The following is an 18,617-nucleotide window of genomic DNA, read 5'->3' on the forward strand; positions in this document are numbered from 1 at the left end:
TGGCTTTGGGAGTCTAGTCAACTTTGAATCCAGTTTGCATTTGCTCAGGTATCAATGAAGACTTTGTATATCTGAGATGTTTATCTCTCCGCCTCGGGGTATCTTGTCATATTATTTTGCTTTTATGGGTACAAAGTCCTTAGAGCAACGATCATAATATTAGGTTCGTGCATCTTGGGGGCAATGGCTCCAAGATACGTGTGGGTGTTTTGCCCGGTCCGGTTAGTTCTTCTCTGCTCTGTATCATTTTAAGTCGATTTTAGAGGTAAGTCCACTGACGTTTTCACAATTCAATTGTTGTGCTGACTCGTCGTTGATACAGCATTGGAATACCCTAGTTTTTCCATGCTTTTAAAATATAAATTACAGAAAAAATAGAATGCGTCTAGTCGGTGATAAAAGTACTGTACTCAGCATGGCATAGTAGTTATCTGAATCCTACTGAGAGGATTTACTATGAGAGAGAGAGAGAGAGAGAGAGAGAGAGAGAGAGAGAGAGAGAGAGAGAGAGAGAGAGAGAGAGAGAGAGAGAGAGAGAGAGAGATGCTTCAAACGGTTTTGCCGTGACCTCTAACATTTCGAGATCATAGTTTCAATTTAAATTGTAAAGACTAGTTTACAGAGAGACTGCCCTGAAATCATGCTTTAAAAGCGTTTCGGAACTTACTTGTTATGTGTACACATAGATTTTTAGAGTTAACAATGCGATGTGATTTTTTTTTCTTAAATACAGACGATTTTGCATTTTGATCATAAGTGTCGTGCTAATTTGTAATCCAGATTTCATGAGCGCTAATTAGAATAAGTTTCTTTAGCTCTTCTCTGGAAATAATCTACCCTAGACCACGAATAAATTTCCCATTTTGATCAAGTTCCTCATCTGTCACTGGGTTCTGGTTCGCCCTTCTCTTGCCTGTTTCATCTGAGCAATACGAAAAGATGCACTTGCTGCGGAGTGTAAGAGGGACGTGGCGTCCTTAGGTGGTACCTTTCCTCGCTAAACCCTCTTGAATAATTTGTCGAATGGCGAGCACTGTCAACTGTATTATTGTCGTTAAGATCCTTCAGGATCCTTTCAAATTCATGTCGGGATTTGGATAAATCTAGCACGGAAATAGGATGCCAGCTAATTAAAATATCTCGGGGGAACGGAAGCATCGTGACATCAACCCAGCTCATTTTGGACAGGAAGTCTCTCTGTATCATTGACAGATTAGGTTCTTGTTTCAGTCTTGACTGCTTTGTTAGAACTTTTGTCAGTCAGAATCTCATCTCAATATAACGATGAATATGGATACATTGACCACGATGACTCCGCACCTACTCATTTTCTGCTTCGTTGTCTATCGGGGTTTGCTGACAAGGTCGCTTCCTCATCTCTTGGGGCAGAGAAGTTTTATTCTCTTGTATTCGTTAAATCATTCATTATCCGCAATTACATGGCTTATTTGATTATGATTGTTGTTGAGGTTGGTTATACTATGATGTGAAGCCTCTCATAGATGAGTCATGTCATGTTCAAGAGGGTTTTTGTCATGTTCTTCAAAATTAGTGCCCATATTCACCCAGTAGAAGAAAATGATATATGTTTATATATATATATATATATATATATATATATATATGTGTGTGTGTGTGTGTGTGTATATACATATGTATATATACATTTATATATATGTGTATGTATGTATATAATATATATATATATATATATATATATATTTATATGTATGATGTATATATGTGATATATATATATATATATATATAGATATGTATGTATGATGTATATATATATATATATATATATATATGATATATATATATATATATATATAATATATATAATATATATATTATGCTGCCCAAAAATTTTAGAATGATAGTTTTAAACAGCGGTTTTTGCGGTTATCGTTCCTAGTTGCGGTTTGACCAAGTACCGTGATGGTAGATTGCGTTCTTACCTAGAGTAAAATCAGATACCTAAAATATCTCTTAAGTGATTTGTGCTCTGTAGTCTGTAGTATCCTAATGAAAGATATTATTATAAAATTAAATTTCAGATAATCATTTTTTGCATATTCAGACTCGAAAATCGAGAACTATTTTAATTAATAATTGATTTAAATGGATTCAATATTATTTTTATTATTATGCATTTTATGTAAGTCATCATCAAAGACGAACAAGCTCAGTCAGAAATTCTCTTTGTCGTTTGTCAATAACAAAGAAATATATTGAAGCTTGTCTTTGTCAGTCATTGCCTGTCACGCTACGCTCTGTGTAACTTTGTGTTATTCATTTGATTGTACTGTGCTATTGATGTGATTATTCATTCATTGTCTTTACTGAACAACTACTACACCTGCTCCGTCAAAACTGACTCAAATATTTTAGCAATTTTGTAGTAACATCGCAAGTGTAGAGAGGACTTTATGTTGCTCTATATTTTCTTGTTGAAGATTGGATTTTGTTGTAGTTGAACGCCGGAGTCTGGTTCCTGAAGGCTCCCTGTGGTGCACACAGAAATGAATAAATATATGAATACACATTACATTTTAGGACGTAGGATACTACCCATTGTTGATTGCATTACGGTGCTCAGTGTAGCCTTTTGGTGCTCGGTGTTGCCTTATGGTGCTCGGTGCTGGCCGTGTTGCCTTATGGTGTTCGGTGTAGCCCGTGTTGCCTTATGGTGCTCGGTGTAGCCTTAAAACGCTAAACAGACGATCAATATTACTGACAGTATTTCCTGTACTGTCATTATTACTGTCGGTGTGTCCATCATACGGACTTAGTGTCAGTACCTGAAAATGGTGGTCCTTGAAATCCAGTTTCAGCTATCAGTATGTGGGTGGGGTTAAATTAATGATGGTTTGTTCACTTGACTGTCAGTATTGTCAGTATTATCAGAAATCGGAAGAGGTACAATGTCTGACCAGCAAGGGAAACTACTCCTTCGGGAATTTATTTCAGCTCTCCAAGGATCACCAGAATTATGGGATGTTCGAAGCGAAAATTATATGAAGAACAAGAAAATGGCTGCATATGAGAAGTTATTGGAGGTATATAAATCAATCAAAGCTGACGCAACTGTCTTTCATTTGCAGAGATGCTCTCTTTCATAAGTGTCTTTTTTAGTTATGCATGGCCTTACCAGCTCCAAAAGTTTATTGTTAGTCTTTTCAACCATCCGGAAATAACTCTGAAAATCACTCATATTGGTTGTCTTCATTTCATTCAAAAGGTTTAAATGCGTAAAAATATTACGCTTACCAATCCAGTCTTTGACCCACTTTCTACGTTTGCGTCTTTTCTGTAGCCAAAGAGCCTTAATAATTGCAATGCATGCTTTTCCCTTATTTCTCATGTTACTTGAAAGCCAAGGGCACAACCATTCGATGCTGGTACATTGAATTACTGACGGCTCAATCAGTATTCAATAATGGACGTGTGTTCGGTGTACTGACAGTAGTTCACACCAATAGAATATTGTCAGTATTTTTACTGACAGTAATAATGATCGTCTGTAACCACCTTTATGGTGCTCGGTGTAGCCTTTTGGTGCTTAGCGTAGCCCGTGTTGCCTTATGGTGCTTGGTGTAGGCCGTGTAGCCTTATGGTGCTCGGTGTAGCCTTTTGGTGCTTAGCGTAGCCCGTGTTGCCTTATGGTGCTTGGTGTAGGCCGTGTAGCCTTATGGTGCTCGGTGTAGCCTGATTGTGCTCACTGAAACATCTTTGCAACGTCCCTCTCTAGTCACCAGGTGCATTTTTCTGCCTTGTACTCTTCGTCCGTCCCATCCCTCACCTAGTAGGTGTTTCAACTTCTCCAGTTTTGCCTTGTTCCTTTAAACAAGGTCTGTGACAGATATACCGAGGTTGGCGAGAATGGTATCGAATAATAGTAAGCAATAGAAATAGTTGTATCTGATGACAGGGAAATTATGTTGAATGCGTTAGTCCTATTTACTACTGGCTGCACTAAGCAAAGGATATTCAAGCATGACATCTCATTCTAGACAAAACTTATCCAGAGCTTCGACGACATTACCAAGCTGCTCGTATCGTTGAATTCTCGACAGACTCTGACCAGTCAGGTAAGGCTCTCCCTGCAGGGCATAACAAGGTGTGGACATTGGCAGAAGGCAGCCTTTTGTGTTCATGGGAACGGGAATCTTGATTGACACTTTGCAGACACCTGTGGAGTGTGTCCACATTGCACTCTTGCGCAGGAGCATGCACACTGTTTCATTGAGACACCTTCTTCCTCTTATGTGTATCTTTGAAGTTGGACGATATACGCTGTCCCGACAGTAAGGAATGGTATCCCGTTAGAGAAGAAATTATTGGTAGGGAAGGATTGATTTCGGTAGAGAGAGAGAGAGAGAGAGAGAGAGAGAGAGAGAGAGAGAGAGAGAGAGAGAGAGAGAGAGAGTGTTTGGGATCTAAGAGTAAACTTAGGCGTACTGTATACAAATATCGTTTGTTAAGTTTGGTTTATCGGGCTATAAATATCAGATCTCCACTTCACGCCTTCAAGAGACGTATCTTAATGATTAGTGATCCTTTGCTATTTCTTTGGTCAACATAAATAGAGTTAGGGTGGTTCATATGTTGATGGCTTGAACTGCAGAAATTTTACGTATTGTATTCTTATCCCGACATACTAGAAGGCCGACGAGAATACGGAGAAAACCATTTATTATATGAAATCTTGCTTTCTTGAAATCAGTTGTGAGTTAAGTGGTGACTGCTTTCTCTCTCTCTCTCTCTCCCCCAAAGTACAGCTTGGCAGTGCTTCCATTTATCTGAGGTTATATATATATATATATATATATATATATATATATATATAATATATATATATGTATAGATATATATATATATGTATATAGATATATATATATATATATATATATATATATATATATATATATATATTATATACACACACACACGTTTATACACCCACACACACACACGCGTTTATACACCCTGTTTCCAGAACGTGAAGTCTGGTTACTTTCCCGATTGATTTACAGTCCACGAACGTCGCCTCATTTGACGACTACACACAAGATTGATGACAACGGAAAATTAGTCGAAAAGCGCTCGGCCGTAAAAAAAAAAAAGAAAAAAAATCACAATTCGTACAAGTTTTCAATTGTATTTGAAGTTGAATTGAATATAGAATTAGGTCAAAGGCCAAGCTCTGGACCTATGAGGTCATTCAGTGCTGAAACGGGAACTGACAGTAGAAGGTCTAAAAGGTGTAACAGAAGGAAAACCTCGCAGTTGTACTATAAATCGATTGTTAGGAGAGGTTGGAAAGTAAAAAGGGAACAGAATATGAAAGGATTTACAGTAAACGGAACGAAATGGGTTGCAGATAAGGGCCGAAGGAACGCTGCAAAGAACCTTAAGTAATGCCTACAGTGCACCGTATGAGGTGCACTGACAGCAGTATCCCCCTGTGGAGGACATCGTCTAATATACACATTAGAAATATCGATCACTGAACGAAAGTAGATGACTTCTCTCTCTCTGATGGATTTTAATACTTTTATTGTTTATGGTACCTGTCAGAACTGGAGGCCGTCCTTCTGTAGTGTGTGTAATTAAGCGTCGGGTGTGTGTAGGATGTGTACCTGGGTAATTTGTCCTCTTGTGTGTTATTATTTCTTGCATGCAGGTGGTGGTGGTGTTTAAATAAGGTTTTAAGCTAAAAGTTTTTGCCCTGTTGTTTTGGTGTTAAAAGTAAACTTTGATTTTTCTCTCTTAACCATTTTTTACCACGGTGTTGACTTTTAAGACCATCTTTAGAGTGCTGCACTTAAAGCAACGTCATTTCTATTTACCTCTAATACACCAAGTCACTAAGCACATTTATTAATACTTTTTAGAAAGTTGGTTTTTTGTGTGACACGTGAACGCTTTCAGGCTATTCTTAGCATGATGAATTATCCTTTAAGAAGAAAAAGTTTCGTGCCAAATCGAGGTCTTTCTTTCAGTCAATTTGCATAATATACAGAACCTTGCAATTATCAACCATGAAAGTAAAAAGTATTGGTATATTTATGACATACAGGACCATATTTACAGCAATTTTGCCTCGTGATATTTCAGTAACTTACTTTAATCGTCATATCTTCTCAAAAAATCTACTAACCACATTACTTTGCCTAAAGACACCTTGGCCTCTTTCTGAGAAATCGTGGTAGTGTCCCTCTTTTTCTAAGGAATGTGAGAAAAAGAAAAGCCAAAATTCATTTTGTGTGAAAATGGTACACATAGTTGCCGTGTTACTTTCCCTCCAACAACCTGTCGTTTTGTTGTGGCTGAGTACGTACACAACCAATGTGGTTGAATTCACGAACTCTTGTGTATGTGGGTGCTTGAGTACGAATGGGCTGTTGGGGGAGGGTTCCATTAATGGTTTGTATTCCAATGTACCTCCCTAAATGTTATTTCTTCAACGGCAAACAGGCTCTTGAAAGCGCCTCGTTGTTATGGTCACAGTTTAAAGACTGTTATTTTACGATTTCGTTCAAGAGTTCTAAGACGGTGCAATAGTTGTTCAAGATGTAGAAGAACTAGGGTGACCTCGAACATAGACGAACTATTGATTTTACCCGACCTCTTGCACTTGTAACCGATTTCCTATTCGACCGCTGACTTCGTACAATCTTTTAAAAGCTCAGCGGATCAAAATAATTTTCTTCTGATCATTAAAGTAAAGGGAATTAACCTTTGCCGTGAAGTTACATGTTTGTAATAATATAGCATTTTGAAAAAGCTTCTCACTTGCACGCGTTCCCGTTCTTTATAAGAAAAGTGACACGGCTCTATCCGAATGCACAGCATTCCTGCAGAAGCAAGCACAAGCTTGCGTACATAAATTATCGATAACTTCAGGCAATAATTCAGTATAAGTATCATGACAACCGTCCGCTGATGGCGTATCAAAGTAAATCAATTTAATAACGTTAAAATGATGAACTTTTTCAGTAATTTCAACTCTATTAATCATACATAAAGATAAACTCGGTAAAAGAAAATTACGATGCCAGTGGAACGTACAAAGTTACTAAAGAGTTTTTTTTTTTTAGTTTATTACTTTACACGACGGTCGTCTGTTGTATTTTATTATTAAAAAAATTGTCGAGCAAATTCTCGTTTAAAAAATAATGCTCCGTGGTATTCCTAAACGTGCAAATATAGTTACTTTGGGAGGGGAATTGTGAAAGCGCACTGATGTTTCTAAAAGATGAGAATGTAAATAACTGTATGAAGCAATGAAAATGAATAGTCTCGAGACTGAAGCCACTTTTGAACTATTTCACTTGGCAGAATTATGAAGAAATCATTGTGGTTTTGTCTGGGGATTCCAGGAGTTGGTCCAAGGACAGTGCGCGACCACCGTTGTTCTCAAGCATGTCACGATTGCATTCATTAACGATATGATTTGTTTCTCGTATTTTTTTCGATATAGTGTTTCCTGGCGATATTTTGAATGCCGATATTCACCTCATTATTCCTTATGTTGCCTGATTGCCCCCTGTGCCTAGTTTTTCTCTTATATCTTATTATTCTTCCTTCATTATTTTCACGTTCCTGCATGAAAGGCCGTATATACTTTGCGCAGTCTTGGAACAATTTTAACGCTGTGAAACTGCCACATATCCTTGGCTGCGGTTACCTTAATGCTGAATCGTGGTTGAATTCCCACTTGCAGGAAACCTTAACAAGATTAGATGAGATGTCTCCTCTCTCCTTCTCTTCTCTCTTTACGCTAATGAAAATACACATTCTTGTCACCAACCTATGGCCATCCCTTGTTCCCACATGACTACACCTTTTCTAACATTCTTACTACTATAATATGCATCTTCGCACTTCTCAGTTTTTATTACTTTTTGCCACACACTCTACACAAACAGTTCATCTCAACAGCATCAACAATCGCTATGTCACTTCCATAACGTCGGAAAGATGACTTTGCTTTCTACATTACACATCTCTTCCCAGTCTTTTGCACCTACTCTGCTACAGTCTTTGCTTGGCCTATTGAGTGACTTGCCTTTTCTCTCTTTCTACTATCATCTACAAACATCATCCATTTCACACTCCATTCGTGCCTATTATTCGTATGTTGTACCTTTGCACATTATATCTACTGGCCTCTCTGACTTTTTGCAAAGTTCCATTTATGTATTAAAATGTAAAACAGCCATGAAGAATTTACACACCTCGGTCTCAGGCCTGTTTGTTCGCTACTTACATATACACATGTTCACATGCCTCACTTTCATCATAAAGAACTTTAATTTCTTCAAACAACCTATCCTCTGTTACTGAGGTTCCCCAAGTAGGGCATATGTAATCAAGGGCACATGAAGCGTTTTACAGAGATACGCAACTTAACCATAAGAAGCAGACTATGTTACTCGGTGAGTAAGCCTACAAACTACTATATTGTAGTTCTTTTTTGGGGGTAGGAAAGGTCTATAGGAGCCAAAAATGTCTGAAAAAGGTTGGTTGGTTTTATAAAGTTTAGGTGTAACACCAAGCACGGGGGCAGAAAAGGCCATTCAGCGCTTATGTCTGAAAAAGGGGTTTCTTGTCGAGTTAAGATACAGGAATTTTAGGATAGGATGTATGATTTATTTACTAGAATAAGTGTAAAAAATAAATAATGTGCATATTAAACAGTACAGAAAAACTGTTTCTAATAAAACAGCATGTTTTGACATTTTCATTGGTGAAACAAGGCTCTATTTAACTGTAGATTGCAGCATGTTTTAGTTAATTTGGTGTACTGAATATAGGCTATGTTTCTGTTATTTATTTTGTGTTTCCACTCATAACCGAGAATATATGGACGAGTTTCATTTGCCATTTTTAATTTATCTTTGTTGTTAGTATAAGTAGTCCTAGGTATGAATATTAATTACGAAGATCACTTTACGTTAAGTTAGGAATACGTATAATGTTTACAACTTATCTTGCACGCGTCCCTAGTAATTTGTAGGTCACATCACGCGTTTTATGGATATCTAGTTACCCATACTATTTATCATCTTACTTTAGGATCGTGTCTATGCAGCAGCATTTAGTCAAATCGTTCATTTTACCGGTTCACATCACTGAATATATACTTTTAGTTTGAAATCAAAGGTATAACTTTTAAAGTTTGATGTCAAAGGTAGAAATTGTATGTGAAACCTAGCACCCTCGTTGCTTATAGCTATAGGATTAGTTAGTGTTCGTATGAATAATTTGTTTTTTATTTGTGGCTAAGTTTATCTATGCTGTATACAGCATAAAAATCACGATGAGTAGCCTACGAGGTTGGCAATGAACAGCTTCAAGGGCACGCGTTTAAAAGATGGAAAAACCCTGTGCTGACCATCCATCCTCAACCCCCACCCCCTCCACATTCCTTCTCTGTCGTTTATGTCGAAAGATACGTCCATTCCATGATAGGACAAAAACGCAAAATCTTTTTTCTCTTCAATTTTCTTTTCCACTTTTGGACATTTAATTTTGAGGGAATTTGCTATCAAGTTCATGACATTTCTACTTGAACCATAAAGATGTATGCTCATCATTTAATAATAATAATAAAAGAGAATGTGACGAAAATTATATCCTTTAACTCGGATCTCGTGTTTGTATTTGTTTCTCAGTTTTTGTTGACTGCACTTTACCACAACTATGCGGCGACTCATTCCGTTACCAGAGGTCTTCTGTCCTCTTCTCGCTTTTCAACATGGTTAAATGTTAAACTTTCATACACAGTGTTCTAACGCTAGCAAACAAACACCCTTTGTTTAGCATCATCTGCCATGTCATTTCTCTGCAATATTCTATAATGAATTAATATTTCTGATGATTTTTCAGTTGTTTCGCTCGCATATCATGTCATCGTTTCGACGAGTTAGACGTCTACTCCATACTTTTAGCTGTATGCTGTTTCCGTTATTTCATTTTAATTTTCTTTAAGTTTAATTCGTAAACTGAATATTGTGCGTACCATGGTTCAGTCTGGGGCAGTTAAGACTACATAATCATATTGAAATTTGACGTTTATTATGCAAGTTTCTTTCTTTAACCAATTTAGTTGGTATATCTCTTGGCTGCTTCAATAATTTTCCCTAATTACTTTTATTTCCTACGTAAGTTAGGTTACGAAACTAAGTTTGAGTTATTCGTGCTTCTGTGTATACGTATATGGTCATGAAGGTTCTCTTCGTGTCGCTTTGCTGTCTGAACGGTTTCAATCTTGTTGCTTTGTTGAATTCATTTCGTCACATGTTCCTGATGAACGAATAACTTTATTCGGTGTCTATATAGCAAGTAATTCCACTGCTGATATAGAATAAGCATAGTTGAGGGAGAATAATTTTTTTTTCTAAACACAGGTCCATCGCACGATGCAGATGTAGTGGTTGTACCTGTCGACGAACTCATGAAATCTCCAGTTTCATTGCAGCAAGATGACCCACGATTAATAGAGGTAAGTGAGCGTATGTCTTTTTTCTTGTGTTTGAGATTTATTCTACCTTAACCTTACATGGGATGCATCGTCTCACCTGACCATGGGCCTCTCTGCTTCTTTGGACGCACTTTTGGAGTGTTGGTAGCTCATCATTTTGACTCCTCTAAATTGATTTCCTATAAGAAAAACGACTTGTGAGGTATTAAATGGGCTGCTGGACTGATTGTATCCCCAGTTAAGAGTGAACTTGGGTAACCCTAATTTTTTTGTCCAATTTCTTGATGTCTGCAGTTTTTAAATGCTTTGTAGGGTGTATATAAAGTTTGTTTTATTTGCAGAAATTTTATGGTAACAAAATCTCAACTAAACATCCATTAACTAGGGTGCATTTTGAATCCAAAGAAAACAAAAAAGTAAAAGCTATAACTGGGTTTTGATTTTTTGTCACAAACCAATATTGATAATTCACAAAAGCACGAAAATAATCCTAAATTTTGTTTAACAGATCTTTGTAGAACTACCGATAACCGTATTTATTCGTTCATATTTATCCTTAGTCGAGTTTGCATGTTTTTATTTTACTGAATGCTTTTTCTCTGACACCAATCTTATTGATGATTTGTTTTCATGCATGACATGTATACCTGAGAAGTTTTCGTTACTAACATTTATTATTATTTCTACAGCGTATAAGGTCGAAGTTCATGCTCCCACCATCAAATGAACCCTATAATTTGGCAGGCAAGACTGATGATCCATCCATGGGCCAGTCCAAAAAAATTCGAGAAATATTAGGCGACCAGGTGAGCTTATTTTCTTGGTATTTACAGTTGCATTCTAATTCCACATTTACCCAGGCCAGTTATTCCTTATGAAAAATGACACCAGAAAATTGTAAAGTAATTCAGGGCTTTATAATATAAGGGACATAATAAATCAACTTTGACTTTTGCAAAGGCCTTTTCATCTTTAATCGTAGAATTTCCCCGTGGCTAAAATAAATACAGCCGATTTGTAAATTTACATTGGAAGTGCAAAAGAGGACAAAATATGTAACAACACAGAGAAAAGCTTAAATAAGGAATCATTTATATGCCATGCAAATGGCAATAGCCATTGTATGCTCATTTTAACTGACTAGGTCTGTGTATTACTATTTGAAATATGGCTTACATAATCGGTTGTTGGAGTCAAATAGGTAGTTAATATTTATTCATGAAATTATACTTTAATAATAGTATCCTTTTATCTACCGGTAATTTTAAGCTAGCAAAATATGTATTTCAGTATGTATGATGGAGCATTGTTATTGACCAGGAAACTATTGGGGATGTTTGTCAAATCTTGACTTTTCAAGATTGTGATTCTTATTGACATTTCTTGCGCAGCTGTCAAGAAGTACTTTTGTAGACTTTCCACAACAAAATAAAGATATGCATAGCTGCAGATGCTGTTTGTGAGATTGCTTTGTCCATCATTATTAAAGGATTTTTGTTGTAGAAGTATATCAAGGACAGAGTAGTTAAAACCAGAGAAATTTCTCTTTAAAGTTCTTTCCATATGTTTTGTATGGCTTGATAACTAAGAAATTAGAAAACTTATTTCCTAGTAGAAGGATAAGATTATTCAGCACATTTCGGGAAGAGAGTTTACAACATGATTCCTACAGAGATTGCTTCTGTGCTTTACTGAAAGCCAAACTATGTCTTCCGGAAATGAAACGGTCAGCAATCACAGGTATGAAAGGCATTTACTCAAAATATAAAGTTCGTAAATCCCCAGTACCCATATGTCTTTCATAGCAGCCACTGCATCTACTTTTAGCCTTTTACTTTACTTATATTCTGCTTCCTTTCTTCAGTCTTGCTGCCCGACTACTCCAATTCCTTCTCACTCTGAAGTACAGAATGGCTTAAAAGTGCCCCAGTGCTTGAAAAGTGCCCCAGTGCTTGGCTGCATAGCAGAATTTTCATAAATAGTATACTCTACGTATATTTAAATGGATTTAAAACGTTGATATGAATCATTCTTTTTAATGTTTGGACATCAATAAATTTATTTTATCTTGTTCCTGTACGACAGAAGTGCAAAGATATTCTTACAACATCTCAAGGACATGTACTGTACAGTACTTTATTTCATACTGATGTATTATTCAAGCAGTCATTTTCTTACCATTTCCAAGATATTACGGAAAAATTATTGCAAATTCTTATTTTTTCGCTTTATCTTGGAGATGGTATGCCATGAAAAATATTTGGTGTGGGAGAAGAACCTTTTACTGAAAAAAAAGAATTGTATCAGAGCCAAAAGAGGAGACTTTTGTCATAAACATGAGCACGCATCAAAGGAGGTTATGTTTACTTTGGCCATTGCATTTCTCCATGTTTTGGCATTGGTAAGGTATTAAAAGTGAAATAAAGCAGTAATTGTCATTATAATTGGATGAATGTAATTCATATACTGCTAGGTATATATATAAATTGTATTAGACAAGCATTTTCGTAAAGAATAAAGCTAGCGCCACCCTCATGTGCAGAGTGTACTTGTGATATTATGTATTATTGGTTTTGCATAATGAATTTAGATCAAATGTTTGCTGTATCACTTAGGTAAGTACTGTATATATGAGTTGCAGAATTTTTTAATAATAAACAGATCAGTATAGTTTTTGACATGTTTATTAAAAATTAGTACAGAATAATTGATATTCTCTCAGAACTGAAATATCCTCTTCACTTCAGGAGAAAGGATTCTTCATAGAATGTGGAGCTCTGGATGGCGAAACCCGCTCAAATACCCTTGTATTTGAAAAGAGGCTTGGATGGTCGGGTGTTCTTATTGAAGGGGACCCCAAGAACTTCGAGCTGGTGACAAAGAAAAATCGTAAAGCTTGGACTGTTAATGCTTGTCTTAGCACATTCTCTTATCCCAGTACAGTAAGTCTTTAGTTTCAAATATTGATATTTCGGTGGGATTTGAAGGAAATAGTATCCATTTCAATAACCTCTGTGGAACTATAGCCTGTATAGGAACTTTGGGTGTTATCCATTTATGGATATGCAAGTATGTGACTTGGCTATATAAAAATTAACTCGGTTACTATCTAGAACTTAAAATTTCTTAATATTTTACACTGTAGAAGTGTAAGTACTTATAAAACTTTTGTTGAACCTGGGGCATTGTTAGTGCAAATTTCACTTCTGATATGATACTGGTATTAGTTTTTGCAAATTCATATTACCTACAGGAAACACATGAAAAAATGTGCAAGAATTCTCTTATAAATTATGTCTGTTCAGGTGAACTGTATCCTATTAGATTTAATTCTATGGTCCACTGAGGGTTTGGTAAATCCGATACCTAGATAGATTTGGAAACAAAGAAATTTTCTTTAAAATTCGTCGTGGATAACTCTTTAGCCACATGGTAATACGTATTTGTGTTGTGTGGAAACCCCACTGTTTGCTAGGGACATACCTGCTACGAAAGAAAAGTTAGGTACAGTACTATATTTCATTATGATATGATGCTTGGTTACATTTGCATTCTTGTCAGTAAAGTATACTAAAATTTCATTTTGAAATTCAAAACTGCTCTTATTCCACGGTTTGGTTTTTGAATTTTCTATTCCTGTGACGAATTTTTAACACTAATTAGTTTTAATATGTTTTTTAGGTGACTAATATTACATCCAATGTTACATCCATTTTTTAACGGTATCAATAAGAGCAAAGTGATGAGATTAAAGAAAAGACTTGGTAAACATTATCTTCCCCCCCCCCTTTTTTTTTTTTTTGATGAGACTAGCTGGGATTTCAGACTGATGATAACTTTTCAAACAATATCAACTTAGTATACTAAAAATGCTCATGAGAGATTAAACTTCCTTTTAGTATGTACATAAAAATTATTTTCAAAATATTTTACTTTCTTCAAAAATAAATAAAAAATAATTTTCACAAAAAAGTTTGATCAAAACTTTTTTTTTTTTTTTACTGTTCTTAGTCTCATCTTTTCTGTAGAGTAAATGATGAAATAAATTTGGGCATTCAGGTAATGTATTATGTAGCCTATTTTGAAGATTGCATCATCTTGTTCTAGGTGAATGCAATGTAAATAAAACAATTTCACTACATTGTATGTTATATTTCAAGCTGGAAATGTGCCATTTCATCAGTCTGCCTAATTTTTTATTGCAGTAAATTTTTCTAGACTTCTAAATTATGTTTTAGTTTCCAATGTTAACAATTGGTCTATATGTAGTGAGTAAAATTCATATCTTACTATAATGGGCGTTGTGCCTGTGGCCGTCCGTCTATCATTCAATCACGGCCATATGACTGGTCCAATGGGCATGAAACTTGGCAAGGTTAAAGTGGGGACCCCTAAGATGGTTTATGATGGGGTTTCATCCTACCTTCCTCCCCTCCAAAGGGTGTGGGAGTGAGAAGGGATTCCCTGAAATGGAGCTGGTTCTGCCACATGAAACGGGTCTGGTTCTGCTTGTAGACTTAGTTAGTTTTCGAATTTATCATACATAATTTCTGTATACATATGACTTATCAATTGGAAAAGAATACTATAGGGTAAACATCAATGACATCAAAGAGGGTGGAGTTTGAGAAGGGGGTTGACAGAGAGAGAAGAGAGGGAGAGGAAGTGAGAGAGAGTAGATGGGGTGTTAGGGAGAAGAAAGAGGAAAAAAGACAGGGAGGGTTAGAGACAGAGACAGAAAGACACACAAGAGCAGGTGTTTAGGAGAGAGAGAGAGAGAGAGAGAGAGAAAAAAAAAAGTTGGTATTAGTGAGAAGAAAGAGAGAAGAGACAGATATGGTTGGAGAGAGAAAGAGAAAGTGAGAGAAAGGAGCAAGAGAGAGAGTAGAGGGGGTGTTAGGTAGGAAAATGATGAGAGAGAGAGAGAGAGAGAGAGAGAGAGAGAGAGAGAGAGAGAGAGAGAGAGAGAGAGAGAGAGAGAGCAAGGTTATCAGTTGTTGTTCAGAGTTATCCCAAGCAGAGCTGGGTTGGTCAACTAGTTTAAAGTAAATTTCACTATTCTATTTTATTTATTTTACTTTTTCAGGTGATGTTTAAGCAACAGTTCAATGTTGGAAAAATAAGCTCAATGGAAAAAGGACAACAACAAGCAGGGTATGCAGAAGTTCAGTGCTTACCTGTGTACTCCATCTTATTAGCTCTCAACAGAACCACAGTAGACTATTTCAGTCTCGACGTAGAGGGAGCTGAGCTACCCATTCTAAGAACTATTCCTTGGGATAAAGTCAATATCAGGGTAAGTTGTAGTGAACTGTCATTCTTTCCTTTCACCTTTTAACATAATAAGTTTACATGTTTAATTGAGCATTAAAAGTCAAGCAGTTTCTCATTTATGGGGTTGGACATTATCAAATACCTAACCTCCAGTAACAAAACACTGACATGAAAAAATGTGAAGATGATTATGTTGAAGATGAGTATGTACTGTATCTTGAATGAAGTGAGGTACTGTATACATTTGAAAAGATTAACTATTGAACTTTTATCTAGTGATGATTCTGACAAATACTGGTGCTTTCTACCAGCTTTGTAACTTGAACTTTACGGGAGCTTAGAACACCAGCTTACTAAAGGAGGTCTAGAATGTACTAAAGATTTCTAAAAATTGAGTTATCTGCACTAAGAGACTGTATTACCTCAAACATCTGAGACAGAACCTCCACTAGGAAATATAACTGAATTCATAGGTTTCTCCCTTGGAGCCTACAGATATGGGAATGTCACGTTGATCTGCTAAAACAATTATTTTCCTTCATGAAAATCTAGGTGAAAAGTCAGTTAGCACAGAGGCTTCAATTAGTCTGGAAAGTAATACATACAATGACAAAAGCAAACAGGCTATGGGGTCATTGCTGCTGGCAGGGCAGGTTAAAGCAATATACACTGCAACTGTTTATGGTAGCATAGATTATGTGGGGAGATTAGACCTGAAATTCCTAGGGAAAGTGGTATGATTGCTAAAGGAACTCAGTGTTCCTTTACTAGCAAATTTACAAATGTCTTCAATAGACAGTAGTCTCCTATCTTTTGGCCGTACTGTTAAACTTCCAAGGAAATAAACACCTGTGACTTCCTCATCATCTTATTTTGATGGCACTAGTTCCAATACTGTAGCTAAATATCACAAAAAAGATCTGTTGATACTTTCCTTACCATTAACCCTCTTACGCCGACTGGACGTATTTTACGTCGACATTTTTTGTCTCCCGTGTGCTGATTGGACGTATTTTACGTCTACTTACAAAAGTTTTTTTAAAATTCGCGGAAAAATACGTATAGGCCTACCAGCCTAAAACTTTTGAATCACGCGCCTTGGGGGATGCTGGGAGTTCACGGATCAAGGTGTTGTTTTGTTCACAATCGTTACGCAGGCGCGCAAGCGCGAATTTCTTTCTTGCCGCACTAAAAAGTATCTGTGACACATCTCGGAAATTATTTCGTCACTTTGACATAATTTTTGTACCATTGTAAATTAGCCGTTACATGAAGTATTATATATGAAAATGTGCGCATTTGTATGTAGAATACAACAATAAAATACTCATGATTGTAGCTTTTATCAGTTTTGAGATATTTTCATATGAATAACGATAATTGCCAAAATTTCAACCTTCGGTCAACTTTGACTCTACCGAAATGGTCGAAAAACGCAATTGTAAGCTAAAACGCTTATATTATAGTAATACTCAATCATTTACCTTAATTTTGCAACTAATTGGAAGTCTCTAGCACAATATTTCGATTTATGGTGAATTTATGAAAAAACTTTTTCCTTACGTCGCGCGGTAACTCTTCCGAAAAAAATCATACATGCGATTGTGGTAATGTTTGCACCATTTTAAAATTACCCGTTATATAAAGTTTTATATATGGAAATGTGCGCAATTTCATGCACAATACAACTAAAAACAACCCATGATTGTAGCTTTTATCAGTTTTGAGATATTTTCATATAAATAACGATAATTGCCAAAATTTCAACCTTCGGTCAACTTTGACTCTACCGAAATGGTCGAAAAACGCAATTGTAAGCTAAAACGCTTATATACTAGTAATATTCAAGCATTTACCTTAATTTTGCAACAAATTGGAAGTCTCTAGCACAATATTTCGATTTATGGTGAATTTATGAAAAAAATAACATTTTCTTTACGTCCGCTCGGTAACTCTTCCGAAAAAATCATACGTGCGATTGTGGTAATGTTTGCACCATTTTAAATTAGCCTTTACATAAAGTTTTATATATGAAAATGTGCGCAATTTCATGTAGAATACAACAAAAAGTAATTGAAGGTTGTAGCTTTTCTAATTTTTGAAATATTTGCATATAAATCACGATAAATAGAAAAAAACCACGTTCGGTCAACTTTGACTCTACCGAAATGGTCGAAAAACGCAATTGTAAGCTAAAACTCTTACAGTCTAGTAATATTCAGTCATTTATCTTCATCTTGAAACAAATTCGAAGTCTCTAGCAAAATATTTAGATTTATGGTGAATTTAAAAAAAAATCTTTCCTTCCCTCCGCGCGCGGATTCTCCGCCACAAATCTCCGAAATACGTACGTCCCATTCTCGGAATATTTGCTCCATTTCATATTAGGCATTTCATAGAGTTTTATATATGAAAATGTGCGCAATTTCATGTAGAATAAAACGAAAAATATTTGAAGGTTGTAGCTTTTCTTATTTCCGAAATAATTGCATATAAAAAATATATATATAAAAAAATTCGACATTCGGTCAACTTTAACTCGTCAGATATGGTCGAAAACTGCAATTGTAAGCTAATACTCTTACAGTATAGTAATATTCAATCATTTGTCTTCATTTTGAAAAAAATTGGAAGTCTCTAGGACAATATTTAGATTTATGGTGCATTTTTGAAAAAAATATTTGTTTACGTCCGCGCGTTACGAATTCATGCATTATTTTGTGATAATATTTTCTCTGTGTTGCTTTTATCGTTTTACAATGTGTTATATACCAAAATGATCGCAATTTAGTGTAAATTACAACGAAAAAAAGTAACTTGTTACCTTTAACCGTTTTGCGCACAGC

The 18,617-nt window shown here is 35.9% G+C and overlaps 1 protein-coding gene across 4 annotated transcripts in view; it reads left to right on the forward strand.

Annotated features, from left to right (window-relative positions):
- LOC135198024 (protein Star-like) overlaps nt 1-18,617 on the forward strand; it is an 88,021-nt gene that overhangs the window by 54,871 nt on the left and 14,533 nt on the right. For all 4 annotated transcript variants that reach the window (XM_064225379.1, XM_064225381.1, XM_064225380.1 and 1 more), the window contains 4 exons: nt 10,424-10,518; nt 11,187-11,303; nt 13,245-13,439; nt 15,584-15,793. In XM_064225379.1, the coding sequence (XP_064081449.1) occupies nt 10,424-10,518; nt 11,187-11,303; nt 13,245-13,439; nt 15,584-15,793 (617 nt within the window). The remainder of the gene's footprint in view (nt 1-10,423; nt 10,519-11,186; nt 11,304-13,244; nt 13,440-15,583; nt 15,794-18,617) is intronic.

The sequence above is a fragment of the Macrobrachium nipponense genome, chromosome 21 (assembly GCF_015104395.2).
Source record: "Macrobrachium nipponense isolate FS-2020 chromosome 21, ASM1510439v2, whole genome shotgun sequence".
NCBI classification, from domain to species: domain Eukaryota; kingdom Metazoa; phylum Arthropoda; class Malacostraca; order Decapoda; family Palaemonidae; genus Macrobrachium; species Macrobrachium nipponense.